The following is a 17,344-nucleotide window of genomic DNA, read 5'->3' as shown; positions in this document are numbered from 1 at the left end:
ACTATCATTCTGATGTTCACCACACAAACACTTATAAATTGGTTGCCACCACTACTACACTGTGTATCAATCTAAACAGTGACACACACGATCACTGGACCCTATATGGTCAAGTAGGTGCAGAAGTGAGATGAAGTGGTGGGGTATACCTGGCTGCCCATGCCCGGCTGCATGCCAGGCCTCATGCCCGGGTTGCCTCCGCCAGGGTTCTCCATCTTCATGGCCATGCCCTGTCGAGTCTGGTTCATGAACTACGGTGAGAGAACAGACAGAAGAGAGCAAGTCAGATGTGTAATGATGGCTCCTAGTTTACAGTACAGAGTAGTGTCCCTACTACACATTACATGATCATAACAGATCAGCAACACTTCTGGTGCCAGTGTTAACATGTGCTACTAAAGTGTAGTACTAATAGTATGCTATAGGTTTTTTTCCTTGGTGAGTGCACCCTTTGAAAATGTGTGTGTACTGTATGTCCGACTGTGTGCTTGTGAGGGGTTGTGTTTTCACTATATAGCTAAGTATAGTGGGTGTACACATGCACATGTAGTTGCACATGTGTGTCCTATGTTGGTACTGTACATGTGTGTGTGGTGTGTAGGTAATCACCTGCTGGCCCTGTAGTCTCTGCTGCAGCTGCAGCCTCATGGGTTTGGTGGCGCTCATCATGCGCGGTCTCATCATGTTGGCGCGGGGGTGTCCCATGCCCCCCATGGGCCCCATGCCCGCCATGCCGCCCCCCATGCCGGGGAAGCTGCCCTGCTGGCCCATCTGATTCATCATGGGCCCGTAGCCGCCCGGCGGAGGCTGGCCCTGCATGGGGGTGCCGCCGTACCCCGCGGGCATGCCGCCCATGGAAGGGGGGCCAGGGTAGCCCTGGCCATACATGGGCTTCTGGTCCATTACCATAGAAGGGTCCTGGCCGGGAAAGGGCTCGGATGGAGGCTCCGGGCCCTGACTCTGTTCCAGTGAGAGAGAGAGAGAGAGAGAGAGAGAGAGAGAGAGAGAGAGAGAGAGAGAGAGAGAGAGAGAGAGAGAGAGAGAGAGAGAGAGAAACAAAAAAAGATCAGAGACAGACACAAAGAGACTACGAGGAACTCTTCTGACGATTCACTGTGACTAGATTCTGATGTATAACACCAGAACATGGTCCTGGAAACATTAATAACATAACAGACAATTAGTTAAAACCCTTGTTTCCTTCTGAAATGAGTCCCAGCTTTGTTCTGTGTCCTCTGTGATTAACTGAGCATGCAGCCTCCTTGGATCCCAGTGTCTGTTTTCCCTCATCTCTTCAAGTGTTTATGAGTCCTGTCATTCAGTTCTCCAAAGAGGATCTAATTGGTAGGGCTGTTTAATGTTAAACTCAAGCTCAGTCTGAGAAAGTCTGAGTGAGTGTGCATGTGTGTGTATTTTTCTGTGTATATTCATGTATATTTAAGTTTCGGTCGGCTTGTGTATATATGTGAACATGAGAACGTGGGAACATTTCTATATGCTAGAGCTTGCTTTGACACGTTTGACGGTATATCCGTGTGTGTGAGCATGGGCGTGTGTGTGAGCATGGGTGTGAGTGTGTGAGCATGGGTGTGTGTGTGAGTGTGTGAGCATGGGTGTGTGTGCATTTATCTATGCATGTATATTATTTCGCTTTATACAGTATCTGCTTGTGTGTATATGCGAACATGAGAACATTTCCATATGCTCGAGTCTGTATTGACATGTTTGATTATATATCTGTGTGTGTGTGTGTGTGTGTGTGTGTGTCTTACCTGACTGATGAGGTCAGGGATGCCCAGGGCGCGGTCGATCTCCTCCAGGGCGATGACGTCGGTGTTGAGCAGCGAGTCCAGCTGGTCCAGCAGAGCCCTCTCGTCGCTCTGACCCTCACTAGTGGACGGAGGGACCAGCAGCTCATCCAGACTGCTCCCAAACTGACGCCTACACCACACACACACACACACACACACACACACCACACACACACAAACACACACACACACACACACACACAATATCAGTCAGTTCAAGTGATTAAGAAGGTACAAACACACACATCCTATAAGTATGGCAATACAACAGAGACACACCTAGAAACATCTACAGACAGACCGAGACGCATACACACACACACACACACACACACACACACACACACACACACACACACAGAGGAGGAGACAAAAACACAGACTCACACAGACAGGCACACAGACACAGGCAAACAAAAATGCAGACACACACACACACACACACACACACACACACACACACACACACACACACACACACACACACACACACCAGACCACACCACACACACACAGTGTTCCCAAATAGCCATGGCACATTCACACCACGATGAGAGAAAACACAGATGGCCACCATACTGCCAGCTAAATCTACATGTAGAGTGGGGAGCAGAAGCTAGCAGCAGGGGGTGTGATTGAAGGATTACACACTCAATCAACAGACACACACACACACACACACACACACACACACACACACACACACAAATACACACACAGACACACACAGACACAGACACAAACACACGTACACAGACACACAAAGACACTCAGTCACACACACAAAGACACACAATCTTACACACACACAGGAAGACAGTCTTACATGCATGCACGCGCACGCACACACGCACACACGCACACACACACACAGGCTGCTTCCTCCTCTTCTCCCTGAGGGCTTCTTGCTTAATAAGGTGACCCAGTTCAGCACAGTGCTTGTGCAATTACCTGTTGTTGTCCATTCCCATCATATTGTCTGACCAGGAGGGTGATTGGCTGGGTGGACACTGCTGGCCAAACTGATTCATCCCCATATTCATTTCATTGGAACCTGTCGACAGACACAGAGCCAAGATGTTTATATGGCTTCTTATGAACAAAAACAACACAAAATACTGCAACTGCTGCCACTTTTTAGCTGTATATTTAGATGCATGAATACCTTGCACTGCTCTCTCTCTCTCTCACACACACACACACACACACACACACACACACACACACACACACACACACTCCCTGAACTACTCATAACCATTACTCATAGCCATTTCTAGCTCCACTTCATCACTGTAAGACACCAATTAGCATTTAACACTGTGGATATAGTTAATCTTTAAGATTCTTGGGAATCACCGCCATAATCTCTCCTCATCACACAATCAATACAGAAACCATTACGCACTCCTCCTCCCCCACTCAATTCCCAGACCAACACCATCACACGAATGCACTTGAGCTTCATTTACGCTTCTGCGTAGAATCGACGGCGTAGCCCTACGGAGCCCTCCGTGTCGCCGTCTACCCCCTCTAAGGCCCACGCCCTCGCCTGGCTTTCACCTCCAAAAAACTGTAGCTTCGCGTTGAGGAGACGCAGACCACAAGGGATGTGATTGGTCAACTTGCCCTGTGTGGGTTTATGGCGATGTGCTCCTGTGTCTACTGGAGTAGTAGCAACATGCTAGTTTGCATTTGCAAATAAACTCTGGCTGTAACCAAAAATACGTCAATGACAGGGATATCCAATTGTACGGTGTCTATTTGTGAGTAACACTTGAAGTCAGCACTTTGCCAGCAAGCAGTACTTTGAGGGCGGTTCGCTTGTTAACATAACATAAACTCACTGGCAGACACCCTGCAAATAACCTCCGATGCATTTTCTGGTAATAACAATAACTAGATTATTGGAATATACTGTGTCTATTTCTCCATAACTTATACAAAATCCAAGCCAGAAAAGGCAAAACAAATAACATTCATATTTCAACAATAAAGTCTATGGAGTTTGCTACTCTGACAACCTGCGATTCTGCTGGTGAGCTACAGACAGACACAGGACTGAAAAAGGTTCACAACGGTGTAGAGGCAACAGAGTAGCCACTGAGGCCACTCGACGCAGAAGCATAATATCAGCAGCAGAATTACTGCTGCTGATACCCCACCCCACCCCACACACACAAATACATACCCATATCCATGAGCTGTTGCTGTAGCATGGACCTGGTGCCGGGCACGCTGTTGGATCGGCTCACCATGGGGCCTCCCATCATAGCTTTGGGGTTGTAGTCCATGCCTGGGGGGCGCGCCATGGAGGGGGGGCCGCCGGCCGAGCCCACAGGGCTGGCACTCGAGTGGGGCATCCAGTCCCCAGACCCCCCCATGGGAGAGTTCTGCGGAACTGACATGCCGCGGTTCATCATTCCTGGAGGGACGCAAAACGCAGACGCACACACATTACTCACGGGGGAACACCTGCTGGAAATGGACCGAAGATTTCAGAGCATAGCGCTCTAGAATCTTTGAATGGACAGGGAGGAAGGGCGGGTGAAGGGAGGAAGAGAGAGGTGGTAGGAGAGCAAGGCAACAAAGTGAGAGAGGGCATGGCCATAGTGAGTGAATTAAAGAGAGAGAGAGAGAGAGAGAGAGAGAGAGAGAGAGAGAGAGAGAGAGAGGGATAAAGAAGAAATAACTAAATCAGTTTACTTGTTCCAACGCCTCGCGGACACACACCCATGTTCCCGGGGAAGTCGCCGGGCGTCCCCATCATGCGCTGCCCGTCTAGGCTCTCCTGCTTGATGGGCATGGGGCACGGGGCACTGCGCCTGCCCGCCGCTCCCCCGGCGCCCGCCAGCTTCCCGTCCACGGACATGGCTCTCTGGAAGGGGGCTCTGCCACCGGGCCCGAGCGCTGGGCTCCGTACGCCTGGCACAGGACACACAACAGTTAGAAGCAGGAACTCGATGCACGGTACTTTTCCAATAGAACTTTCAATAAGTGAGAAGTAAGTAAAGTAATGAACTATTAGTACGTTAAGAAAAGTATATACTACTTTAGGGCTACAGTGTGCTGTTCAGAGTTGTTAAAAAAAATAAATCTGGGTCAGAAAGAGAAGGATCAAAGTTTATCTATGGACTAGAAGAGGGGTCAGTTGTGGAACAGCTTCGTCAGTGACCCGTGTGTCCTTAAGAGGGCATGTTACCTTGTGCACCATCGTCAGGAAACCCTTGTGGCTTGTTTCCTCCATCACCGGCTACTCCTCCCATGCCCTGATCTGGGTGGAACTCTCCGGAGTTCTTCAATCCCAGGAAAGAATCCAGCTGAAACACACACACACACACACACACACACACACACACACACACACACACACACACACACACACACACACACACACACACACACACACACACACACACACACACACACACACACACACACACACACACACACACACACACACACACACACACACACACACACACACACACACACACACACACAATGAATAAAGACATAGAAGTCTTAACCTAAAACTAGCTGCCCTTTGTCACCAATTACACGGATGTTACTGAAAATGGTATAGAATATATTCTAATGACTGTAGATAGAGATTGACATCGTAACTCCATTTGGTTATGTGCTGTCCATTCCAATGTACAGTCATTGACATAATTATTTAAATCCATTTCTAGGTTCATTTCCAATTCACCTGCTTGTATCCTATTCTACATTACAGCTCATATATGTTTATGGCCCATGTCATTTTCTAACTCCTTATAACTTCTAAGAATCATTTCCTCAGTTTCCACACTTGACGTCAGAGCATCAATGTTCTCCGATGGCAGCCCTCTCCAGAGCTGTGATTAGCAGCAGTTAATTCCGCTCAGCTCCGAGGCAGCTGAGGTACTGTGGGCGCCTCACGGCTCCCAAATGAGTCTGCAGCTGCTTTAATCAGCGCTCACCTGGTGGGAGCTCCAGCCAGGTTGGAACAAAAGTAATTTCACACCGCAGCGCCAAGGCCTACCTGAGAGGGAACGGTGGCGCCAGGCTTCATCTCTTAAATAGAAATCAGCAGCAGTTGCCGTGATGGTAGGGTAACCATAGAAACCCGCATTGGTGAAATGCTGCCAAATTACGCCATCAACTCACTCAGAGGCCGAGCCCCCGTAATCTGATACGCCGGCCCTCCTCTCCTCCGCTCATTAATGCTCACCTAGCGACAAACTACCGCAGCCGTCTTCTCTACTAGTCACAGGAAGTTAACAACAAAACCTCAGTTCCACCTAACCTCATTTATTTATCAATATATCAGACATCATTGACAAAAGCACTTTGATCCCTGTTGTTTGTGTGTGTATGTTTCTGGTGTTTGCGTGTATGTTGTGTAACTTTCTATGGTTTGTTTGTGTATGTGTGTATGTTTCTGGGATTTGTGTGTATGTGCATCTTCACCTCGCCAGATGGTTCAGACTTAATCTTGCCCCCTGGGGTGTCACAGTATGCGTTTGTGTTTCTGGGGTTTGTGTGTGTATGTGTGTGTTTCTGGGGTTTATGTGTGTATGTGTGTAACGTATGTGTCTGGGGTTTGTGTGTGTATGTTTCTGGGGTTTCTGTGTGTATGTGTGTATGTCTGGGGATTGTGTGTGTGTTTCTGAGGTTTGTGTGTGTAGGTGGTTATGTTTCTGGGGTTTGTGTGTGTATGCGTCTGGGGTTTGTGTGTGTCTGCGTCTGAGGTTTGTGTGTGTGCGCCTCTTCACCTCGTCAGATGGTTCAGACTTGATCTTGCTCTCCAGGCTCTCTGCTGCGGGGCCGGAGCCCAGGGCCCCAGTGCCGGCCCCGGGGGGGCCCTTCCCCTCCAGCTCCTCCGGCTTTGGCTTGACGTCAGCGGCCTCTTTGGCATCGTCCTTGTTGAGGAGGTAGTGGAGCAGCGCGTGGGTCTTCTCCTTCTTGGGGCTGTGCTGCTCCTGCTTCGACTCGGCCGCGCCGGCTCCCGGTCCTCCTCCGGCCCCCGACAGCGGTGCCGTCCCCGACCCGGCCATGCCACCGGGAGCGACCCCGCCGAGGTCTCCTCCCGCCGCTGCAGCCGCCGCCGCCGCCGCCGCCGCAGCAGCCTCGTGTGGCGTGGGGATCTTGCCGGTGGCTTCGGCGGTGATCTTGGCCACCTCGTCGGGCGTGTTGCCGTTCTGCAGCAGCTTGTGCAGGATCTTGTGCTTCTCCTGCAGCGAGGCCGTGTAGTGGGACGAGCCCAGGGCCAGCGAGCCGCCCGGGCCACCCGCTCCCGGAGCGCCGCCCGCCATCGCGGGGTTGGAGGATGACGAGGAGACGCCCGTGGAGGAGGGGCTGGTCACGCACCCGCCCGCCTCCTTGCCCTCCATGCCAGCCTGGTTGTTGTTGGCGTTGGGCCCCGATGGGGGTCCGGGGGGCCCCGACGGCCCGCTTCCCACACCCATACCAAGCTCCTCCGTGGGGGAGGTGAGCAGCTGGAGCAGCTTCTTATGACCTTTACTATCGGGCACTCTCCGGGGCACCTCTGTAGACGAGGCCCCCGTCTCTCCGCTCCCTTCCGGCCCCGGCTCCTTGTTGCTCCCCCCGGCGGCTTGGCTGTCCGGCCGTTCGGACCCGCCGCTCTCGTTGGGGTGCGCGGGGTGGCCGTGGTGGTGGTGCAGGGGGTGGTGGTGGTCCCCGCCGGGCCCCGACCCGAAGGCCGCCCCTGGGCTCTTGGAGTCGCCGTGGCCAGGCGCCGCCGGAGGCTTGCAGGCCTGGCTGGACTGAGCTGCCGCCGCGGCCGCAGCAGCAGCAGCAGCGGAGGAGGAGGAGGAGGACGAGGAGTGGACGCTGGGGGAGCTGTCGGGTTTGTGGGCGGGCGAGGCCGCGGTCAGCGCCGAGGGCAGGGAGGGCAGAGAGGCCCCCACACCCTCGCTGATGGCCTGCAGCGCGTTCAGGGAGCTGCTGGAGAAGGAGGTGGTGCCTCCACCTCCACCTAGGCCACCGCCTCCACCCACACTGCCTGGACCCATGGGGGAGTGCATGCCTGAATGAGGAAACAAGAGGGCCACACTTGATCAAACTTGATCAAACTCAAAAAAAATATACCATTTACTATACAGAATTGTATACATAAAATATACAGAATACATCATTTAGTTCCATTCTCAATGTACCACTGGTTGCCACTGGTTGGACAAAATTGTTTTGCTGTAAACAGATTCAATATATCAATTTAGTCTAATGGCTTATGTATGACATGCAAAACCTTTCTGGGAACAAATCTGTCAGCAAATGGAAGCCGAAATTCATTTAGGACACCAGTCGTTTCATCCCTCCCTCCCTCTCTCTCCCTCCCTCTCATGCCAAACTGTGTTCCCATCATCCTGTCCTGCTTACCTCCCGGGGAGAACTGGCTGGCGCCCATCTTGGGGCTTCCTTTGTTGCGCGGCGACATGAGCAGGCTCTGCTGCGGCCCGTTGATGCCGGGGCTGCCGGCGGGGCTGTTCATGCCGGCCAGGCCGTAGCCGCCACTGGCCTGGAACGGCGGCTGCTGCTGGTGGCCCTGCTGCATGCCGGGGCCGGGGTGACCCATCTGATTCATCTGGCTCATCTGATTCATGGGATTCATCTGATTCATGGGATTCATCTGATTCATTTGACTCATCTGACTCATTTGACTCATCTGGTTCATTTGACTCATCTGGTTCATCTGATTCATCTGGTTCATCTGCATCATCCTGTTGCCCATGTTGCCCATGCCCCCTCCTCCGGGGCCTGCGTTGCCCCCGTAGCCGCCCCCCATCTGCCCCATTTGCCCCATGTGACCCATGTGGCCTTGCTCGTTCATCCCGTAGCCTCGGTTCATGCCCATGCCGCCCATCCCCATGCCCCCACCTGACCCCATGTTCATCTGGGCGTTGGGGTTGGCGTTACCCATGCCCTGCTGCCTCATGCCCCCCTGCATCATGCCACCTGGCTGGCCCGGGCGACAGCCACCCTGTTCCCTGTGGAGAGAGGAAGAGCAGCACGGGTCAGCTGGGGCTGGAGCTTAAGGATGAGGGGTGGGGTGTGTGTGTGTGTGTGTGTGTGGGGGGTTATTGCCCCCCTTAAGAAAATATTGGGACAAAAGCATTCACAACTACCATTCCTTTTGGCTTAATGATCGCAATAGATGTTAGTCATTATTTTCTTCAAAAATGTATTTTTTGATAACGATAAACAAATATCGCTCTTGTTAATATGAATGACAACGTTCACACATAAACTATAACGATAACGACATGAAGAACGATATCGTTGCTGATCACTTTCAGAGTGATTTTGAGAACGATAAAAAGCTAAGCCAATCAGAACCCAAAATATTCTAGCCATCACATTCATTAACACGAGGAGAGACTTTTCTTATCGTTGGCCAGTGTGGATGTTTTTATCGTTATGGTTATATTTATCGTTATCGTTCTTGGTGTGAACGGCCCTTTAAACAGATCAGCCACTAGGGTCAGGCATGTGGTGAAGTAAGTGAGAGGTCGCTCCACAGTCCGACTGTAACAGGCAAAGCCATAGAGTGTGTTGGGTCTGTGGGCCCTTACCTCTGGAGGAGGTGTGTGGAGATGAAGCCCTGGGGCTCGTTGGTGATGGGGTGGCGGAACATTTTGCTTTTGGTCTGAGCCGTGACCGGCGTGCCGTCGGAGAGCGAGAAGCGGTACAGGGGGGTCTCGGCGTGGCCCTGGAGGTAGGCTGGAGCGAGGGAGATGGGGACGGGAAAAGGACACCAAGACACAGAGAGTCAGCACAAGCCGAGCTTTATTGAAACCTATAACATTGCGCTGTAACTTTATATAATCTGACTCTCAATGATAACACACATCCTTAAAATGTATTACTTGACATTCCACTTCAAGCCACTTCACAAATGCGGACAGGTGGCTGAAAATCCTGGGGAATGCCTGAACTAAAGCTGAGTCTGAAGCTATCTGTAAAGAGCTGCACCTACCCTCGTGATAGTGGCGCTTATGGGACCAGGGTTGGCCGTCGCTGTGATGGATGAACATCTGGATGCATCTGCGCAGCAGGTCCTCCCAGCCCGGACGCATAGTGGCTCGGAGGGAGTTCTGGTCGATCTGGATCAGCTTGCCTGGTTTTGGGAGAAACAGGAGCAGAGAGACAGAGAGAGAACGATGACTCATGATATACATGTAATACAGTTGTTCTTACTTCAAGTGTTTTTTTTTGGCATGTTCTTGACATTTTGTCACTTGGAAATGCTGCTCTGTGAAAATATATCTGGTCTTGTCCCATATGTGTGCTGCTGACATGATTAGGAAATATTGCTGACTGGTCTACTATGCTGGCGTCTGACTGACAGGCTCCTGAGGTGCTGTCCTCCTAGTGCGCTGTGCTGTGATTGGCTGATGCTGCCGTGTGCTCCTCAGTGCTGGGTTCTAAACACGGCCACAGGACTCGTGTGAGGGCCAGGTGGGGACGTCTCACCTGACAGCTCGTGCTTGGTGTTGAAGCTCTCGATCCTCTCCATGGCAGTCACGCGCCGGGCCACACAGATCATACAAGACTGCAGGTCTGAGAAACACACACACACACACAAACAGTTTAAAACACACGGCCTGGTCGGGGAGAACACAGAAGATACCAACAGACACGAAAAGGTGGTGGTGTTGCAACTGTGAATGTGTTTGGTGCCCTTAAGACAAACAAACAAATAAGGGTCTGCAGCAAATAAGCAGGCTGCCATAGCTGGGTGTTGAAAGCTACTGGAGGTGCTGGGCCCAGATGAAGACACACAGAGAGCAGAATCTGAACATCAGGTCAGAGGGGCAGAGCTAGCGGACATCAACATGTGAACCTGGCCTGTGAGCTCGAGGTGACAAGAGTGCAAAGTGTGAAAGTGGCTGTTTGTGTGTGTTTGTGTGTGTGTGTGTGTGTGTGTGTGTGTGTGTGTGTGTATGTGTGTGTGTGTGTATATGCATGTGTGTGTGTAACCTTTGGCTTTTCCCTCTTCATCATAACCTTGGGTAATGTGAGGACACATTCAATACAGTCAACATGATATCTGAATATGTATGTCTGTATGTCTGTATGTCTGTATGTATGTATGCATGTACTGTATGTATGTATGTATGTATGTATGTATGTGTGTGTGCGTGTGTGTGTGTGTGTGTACCTTCTCCCTCCTCCATCATGGCTTTGGGTTGTGTGAGGGCGAAGCACTGCATGATCTCGTAGCGCGGCGCTCCGCCCGGCGTCTCCTCCGACGGGCCATGGCCGTGGGCGTGGCCAAACTTCACCAGCATGCGACAGTTGAACGTGTGGCTCTTCTGACGCGGTGCCTCCTCGCCCCACGTCACACCGTTCACTACAAAACACACAACACACACACACACCTTGAGTAAAAAGGCCAAAAGCCATTACGATCTAATAACTAATCTTTAAGCCAGAATACACAAGAAAACAAACACACAGTTTGTGAAGAAATTCAGTTTGTTTTTAGTCACAAAATAAAACAAATTTAGGAGGAAAATACTTCAGGTGCAGAGTCCAGTGTCAACCTCCACGTCAACATAAACAGAGTTCAGTTGATGTGGAAAATATTCCAAACACACAGAGCTCATACATACAGGATTTAAATACACAGGCATACTGGCACACTGGTCCATTTACATAATCACATAAACTCATGCACAAGCAACCACATACACACATATACACATGCACATACAAATACCCACACATACAAACACACACAGACAGACACAGACACAGACACAGACACACACACACACACACACACACACACACACGCCCCAACACAAACACCGACACACAAGTTAAATATTCAAAAGGCAACAGTGTGTGTACACATAGTTGTACACACACTGGCACTCCTATAAATACACACACACACACACACACACACACACACACACACACACACACACAGAATGTGCCCTTGTCTGAGAGTTTCATGGCTCATCTTTGGGCTGTAACTGAGAGGTCTATAAAGAGAAACTGAACCAGCCATTACGGCCGCCCGCCCCCCACCCTCCCTCCCACACTTCCTCCCTCCTCCTCCTCCTCCTCCTCCTCCTCCACCTCCTCCACTGCCACCAGCCCCAAAGACAAACAGAAAGAAAAAGCAGCATCTCCTCCTCTTGTGATGGCCCAGTTAATGAAGCATAGGATTAATGCAGCCGGCGACTCCATTTCCGATACCCTGGCATGCAGAGCAGGAGGAAGGGCAGAGGCCGCCGCCACGTTCCTATCCATTCTCATTAGGAACCTGGGACTCAACCACACACACACACACACTACACACTACACACACTACACACACTACACACTACACACTACACACACACGCTACAACACACACACTACACACACACACACTACACACACTACACACACACACACACTACACACGCTACACACACTACACACGCTACACACACACACTACACACGCTACAACACACGCTACACACACACACACACACACTACACACACACTACAGTACACACACACACGCACACAGTAAAAGGTGTCACCTTCAGCCACCACGAGTAGTCTTCACACACAGACATAACCAACATTTACCCAAGCTGGCCCGTTTATTGATATTGACCCGAGCAATACTGATGCGTCACTTAAAACAGGCCTGGAGGGGCCGACGCCTCGGGCTACTTAGCACCTCCATTCGTCCGGAGATCCGCCGCTTCTGCCCAGAGAGCGGACGGCTTATTAGTCGGCATCAGCTCCGGGTGAGAACCTCCGACAGCATCGTTTGCAAACGCAGACTAACACCGAACATACTGTACTGTACTACACACCCTTTTATCCTGTTAGCCAACACACCACGGGGTGGGAGGCAGAGAGGGGAAGGGACCACTGATGTAGGGATGGAAGGAGAGAGAGAGAGAGAGAGAGAGAGAGAGAGAGAGAGAGAGAGAGGGAGAGAGAGAGAGAGAGAGAGAGAGAAGAGGAGGACCAGAGAGGATGGAGCTACGTGAGGAGAGATTATAAGGTCCGTAAGAAAGAAAGAAAGAGAGAGAGGGAGGGTGGAAGATGGATAAATCTGTATGGAGAAAGAGAGGGGAAGAACGTGAAGGAAGATGAACCGAGGATGTTTTTTTTTCTTAAAAGGCGAGACCGGGAGATGGGGAGTCAATGACACATGTTGAGGTGGGGGGTATGGGGGGTATGGGGGGTGGGGGGGGTCTGCTGAGGAGTTAATCACACAGCTGCCAAGGCCCAGCAAACAAATTCATAATTAATGAGATTTATAAATAGCCACAGCAATGTGCACACACACACACACACACACACACACACACACACACACACACACACAAAGGCTCCCTGTTGGAGGACCAAAGCACGTCAAGCTAAACACACAAATACACACAAAACAGACACATCATACACACACACGCACAAACTCATAGGCTCCCTGTAGGAGGACCAAAGCACATCAAGCTAAACACACACATTCACACAAACCAGACACACACACATACACACACACACAAACCTCATCAGCACAAATAAAATAAGCTCAAAGGGGCTCTGACACACTGTGCAGCAGTGCAATGAATCATATCCAAACACACACACAAAATCTAATAAGCAAAACAGAGCCATACTATGAATGCAAATGCAGACACCCTCACACGACGCAGACAGACTACACCTGCGCACACACTCACTTCCACCTCCAAGCTAGTGGCCCGCAAGGCCCAACTACTCTCAAAACACTGCTATATTACTTACTAAATTGTTTTATTTTTCATGACTTTTTCATTCATTTTTCACGTTGTTTGTCCGGCCTCCGTCACCAAGCCTCCACTGAGCTGTGCGGTCTCAAACACGGCTGTGCCAAGCAAGGCCAAAATGTCCTCATCTAGAGAGACTTTTCAAGTCAAGCTGACCTATGTAGAGTCCAGGCTCAGAAGCAGTAACACCCTTAAGCTTGCCGCTTCGTCCCTGCATAAGCTACAGATGACCTTGAGCATCTAAAAGGCTGGTGGACTGGACATCACATCACCTGTCACATAATATGAATATTACAACAAACATGTTACGTGCTTACTTATAGACACGCTGAATTCAGCTTCACAAATATGTAGAGTAGACTACAGAGCACATTCACACAAGCAACTCTAAAGACTATTGTACAGACAATTGTAAACACAGTACACACTTTCACTCATCTCACACACACACACACACACACACACACACACACACACACACACACACACACACACACACACACACACACACACACACACACACACACACACACACACACACACACACACACACGAAGAGCTGTATCACTGACAGGGCAGTGGCACAGAGCTAAGAGGAGGGGAGGAACCTGCTGCATAATTCAGGAGGAGCAGGCAGGCACGTCGTTTCCATCTGACTGAGGAGGGGCCTGAATAAAAACACAGCAATTGTTTCCGCACTTGTCTGGACCGCTTTGAGTGACGCACCGCTCCACTCCACTACAGCTCGTTTGTGTGTTTGTACACAACACATGTCAGTGTGTGCCTGCACGTGTGTGTGTGTGTGTGTGTGTGTGTGTGCGTGCGTGCGTGCGTGCGTGCATGTGTGTGTGCGTGTGTGTGCATGAATACAGAGTACAGAGAGCATTTCTGAGAAATTACAGTGTCTTTGTGTGTGTGTCTGAATGTCTATGCCAAGACAGGATGCATGTGTGTGGAATGACAGCATGCCTTTGTGTCTATGTATGTGGGTTTGTATGTGTGTGTGTGTGTGTGTGAGAGAGAGTGTGCATGTGCATATGAAGACATGGTGCATGTGTGTGAAGTAACAGGCTGGTTTGTGTGTACAGTATGTGTGTGTGTGTGTGTGTGTTGTTTGTGTACAGCGAGGAAGCTAGTAATGACATGCACCGGGGTGAAGAAAGGCACGCGAGGGTAGACAGGAAAAATAGAACTGACAGTGTGAGTTTCTTTGTTTTGTTTGTTTTAAAAAAAACCTTAAATACTTAAAGCGCAGTAGGAAAACTTTCAACAAAAAAAAAGAATAAAATAAAAAATATTAAAGCAACTTAGAACAAACAAGATTTCTCTTATCACGCCTCTCCCTGGCGTGAAGAACTGTGTCTCATCTCTTCCCCCTCCGCCCTTCATCTCGGATGCCTAACTGTGAACTGCAGTCCTCAAGACTGAGCAGCACTGAAGTCACACTTCCCATTCCCACCGCTCGGCTCCACAGCCGTGAAGGAGGAGACGCTGCTCAGCCAGAGGTGGCATTCCCAGCACACGCGTTAAAACACCTCCTCGCTACTCTGCGTCAACCTTTCCGGATTTGCCAACACCGGATCACGGAATTTGCCAACCTAGGAGGTGGACCCTGTGACCGGCTCAGAGGATAAGAGAACGGTGCGCCTTCCTTAACTCAAAACAACAGTCGACCGGGTGGGTTCGGACCAGGACCCAAACCAGGCACTAGCTTCACATGCACTAGCGTCTCCTGAGATACAGTAATTTCCTGTGAATTAGCCACACTGTGTATAAGCCGCAGGGCTGCATTTTATGCAAGTTAAAAAAAAAAAAAAAACATATTAATACCATATTAAAGGGACACTTCCCTTTTTGAATGGTCGTGCATCATTCCCTCAGTTTGCCTTGAGATGGGAGAAATACGGATTTCAATGAAGCCCATGAACAGGACTTCCTGCTTTCAATGATGTAAAATGATGATTTTTACATCATTGAAAGCAGGAAGTCCAACATTGAAATCCGTATTTCTCCCATCTCAAGGCAAACTGAGGGAATGATGCACGACCATTCAAAAACATGACTGGTTTTCTAAAGATACAAAGCTTAATGCTAATCGGTGAAGTGTCCCTTTAACCTCATAGCAGAAGACATTTTGCAAAATCAATGTATAAGCCGAGGCTAACAGTCGGGAAATTACGGTAAGAGCTCACAACATGGAGCACTACTCCAGTCCTACTCACACCAGCTTGTCTTGTGTCTCAGGGTTTAATCCTGATTGGAGCACCACTACACACAAAGCATTAGCTTCAAAATGAGTGTGTCCCTAGAAAGCAAGAGGAGGTAAGAAGGAGGAATACTAGTCCAACACTCGACCAAGCTGTTCTTTTGCAAAAGCAGCTGAAAAAAAGTGTGAGCGAAGGTGTTGTTTCTTATTTGTCTGCCCAGGATTGAGGCAAAGGTCCAGGAAGAGGTGTACTCGACACAATCTGGGCTCGACCAGGCCTGATTGGGTGCAGACTCTGTCCAAGTGGGAGCTCTGAAGGTTAATCACCATTCTACCTGTGTGTGTGTGTGTGTGTGTGTGTGTGTGTGTGTCCACTCACCGCTGGCCTTGGGCAGATTCTTGTGGAAGTCCTCCCGGTCCTCCTCGTGCAGGATGTTGTAGACGCTGGTGTTGATCAGCTCCTCCTGCTTGTACTGCAGGTACTGGGTCACGTTGTCCGACACAAACACGATGCTGCCCTCGCGGTTCACCACAAACAGGAAGCCGTCCAGGGCCTGCAGCAGAGGATCGTGGGTAGAAAAAAAAGAGGGGCACTCAGAAACCGTGGAAGAAATGTGCAGATAATTCAAGACATCATAAGACACGCCATCAACTCAAACATAAGAGAAGGAACTCATGGCAGACCATGAATGCAAAGAAGATTCTCAGGACACACACACATACACTGATAAAACACATCCTCACTATATGGCTGCTTGTAAACGGTCCAACTAGTGGCATGAATACTTGCATTCAGAAACATGTAGCGTTGGAGGAAGTCGCACAGAAGCGCAGACGCCCAAGAGTAACAGGGAGCCGCAGGCGGCGCACAGGGAGAGAGAGAGAGAGAGAGGGAGAGAGAGAGGGAGAGAGAGAGAGAGAGAGAGAGGGAGAGAGAGAAAGAAAGAGAAGGAGCAGTGGGGAGATACTTCAATTGAAAGGACAGAAAGATTAAGAAGTAGGGGGAAGCAGGGAGAGATGGAGATTAACCCGAAACAGATGGGAGGTGTTAGAGAAGAATGAAAGAGGAGGAAAGAGAAGGAGGGACAAAAAGAGTGGCGAGAGAGATGCACACAGATGAGAAAGAGAGAGAGAGAGAGAGAGAGAGAGAGAGGGAGAGAGAGAGAAGAAAAGTGGTCCAGTGCTCTCTGATTAGCACACAATGCACATGCTGTGTCACGGCGACTCGGCGTTCTCCGGCGCCCGATCCGTTGCCCACAGCCGTCCGCACTCTGCACTCTCCATTCATCAGCACATACCGTGTGGGCAGGCAGAGTGCAGGGAGTCGCTGTGAACTTTCACCTTTGACCCCCGTGCTTACCTGTAGGAGTAGCGGCCCCAGGTGGTCCTTGTCGATGACGCCCTGTCCGGTTGAGGAGACGTCGGCTTTCTGGACGTCGTCATCATTGGAAGAAGCTTTTCCTACGAGAAAGGGACAACAGATGAGTCACCAACCCATCTACATATATACACACACACACAACATACATACATACATACATACATACAAG

The 17,344-nt window shown here is 50.2% G+C and overlaps 1 protein-coding gene across 5 annotated transcripts in view; it reads right to left on the bottom strand.

The window, feature by feature from the left end:
• LOC134087781 (nuclear receptor coactivator 3-like) overlaps positions 1 to 17,344 on the bottom strand; it is a 71,406-nt gene that overhangs the window by 3,232 nt on the left and 50,830 nt on the right. For 4 of the 5 annotated variants that reach the window (XM_062541519.1, XM_062541518.1, XM_062541522.1 and 1 more), the window contains 15 exons: positions 17,155 to 17,255; positions 16,174 to 16,348; positions 10,981 to 11,172; positions 10,293 to 10,379; positions 9,796 to 9,936; positions 9,392 to 9,539; positions 8,199 to 8,806; positions 6,572 to 7,845; positions 5,014 to 5,131; positions 4,518 to 4,736; positions 4,003 to 4,236; positions 2,763 to 2,865; positions 1,773 to 1,941; positions 610 to 960; positions 150 to 251 (listed from right to left, as the gene is read on the bottom strand). In XM_062541519.1, coding sequence (XP_062397503.1) covers positions 150 to 251; positions 610 to 960; positions 1,773 to 1,941; positions 2,763 to 2,865; positions 4,003 to 4,236; positions 4,518 to 4,736; positions 5,014 to 5,131; positions 6,572 to 7,845; positions 8,199 to 8,806; positions 9,392 to 9,539; positions 9,796 to 9,936; positions 10,293 to 10,379; positions 10,981 to 11,172; positions 16,174 to 16,348; positions 17,155 to 17,255 — 4,022 coding nt within the window. The remainder of the gene's footprint in view (positions 1 to 149; positions 252 to 609; positions 961 to 1,772; positions 1,942 to 2,762; positions 2,866 to 4,002; positions 4,237 to 4,517; positions 4,737 to 5,013; positions 5,132 to 6,571; positions 7,846 to 8,198; positions 8,807 to 9,391; positions 9,540 to 9,795; positions 9,937 to 10,292; positions 10,380 to 10,980; positions 11,173 to 16,173; positions 16,349 to 17,154; positions 17,256 to 17,344) is intronic. The other variant, XM_062541523.1, reaches the window with a different exon arrangement.

Source organism: Sardina pilchardus, chromosome 7, assembly GCF_963854185.1.
Source record: "Sardina pilchardus chromosome 7, fSarPil1.1, whole genome shotgun sequence".
In the NCBI taxonomy this organism is placed as follows: domain Eukaryota; kingdom Metazoa; phylum Chordata; class Actinopteri; order Clupeiformes; family Clupeidae; genus Sardina; species Sardina pilchardus.
Note: the sequence above shows the minus strand (reverse complement) of the source record. Positions and strands in the feature narration are given on the sequence as shown.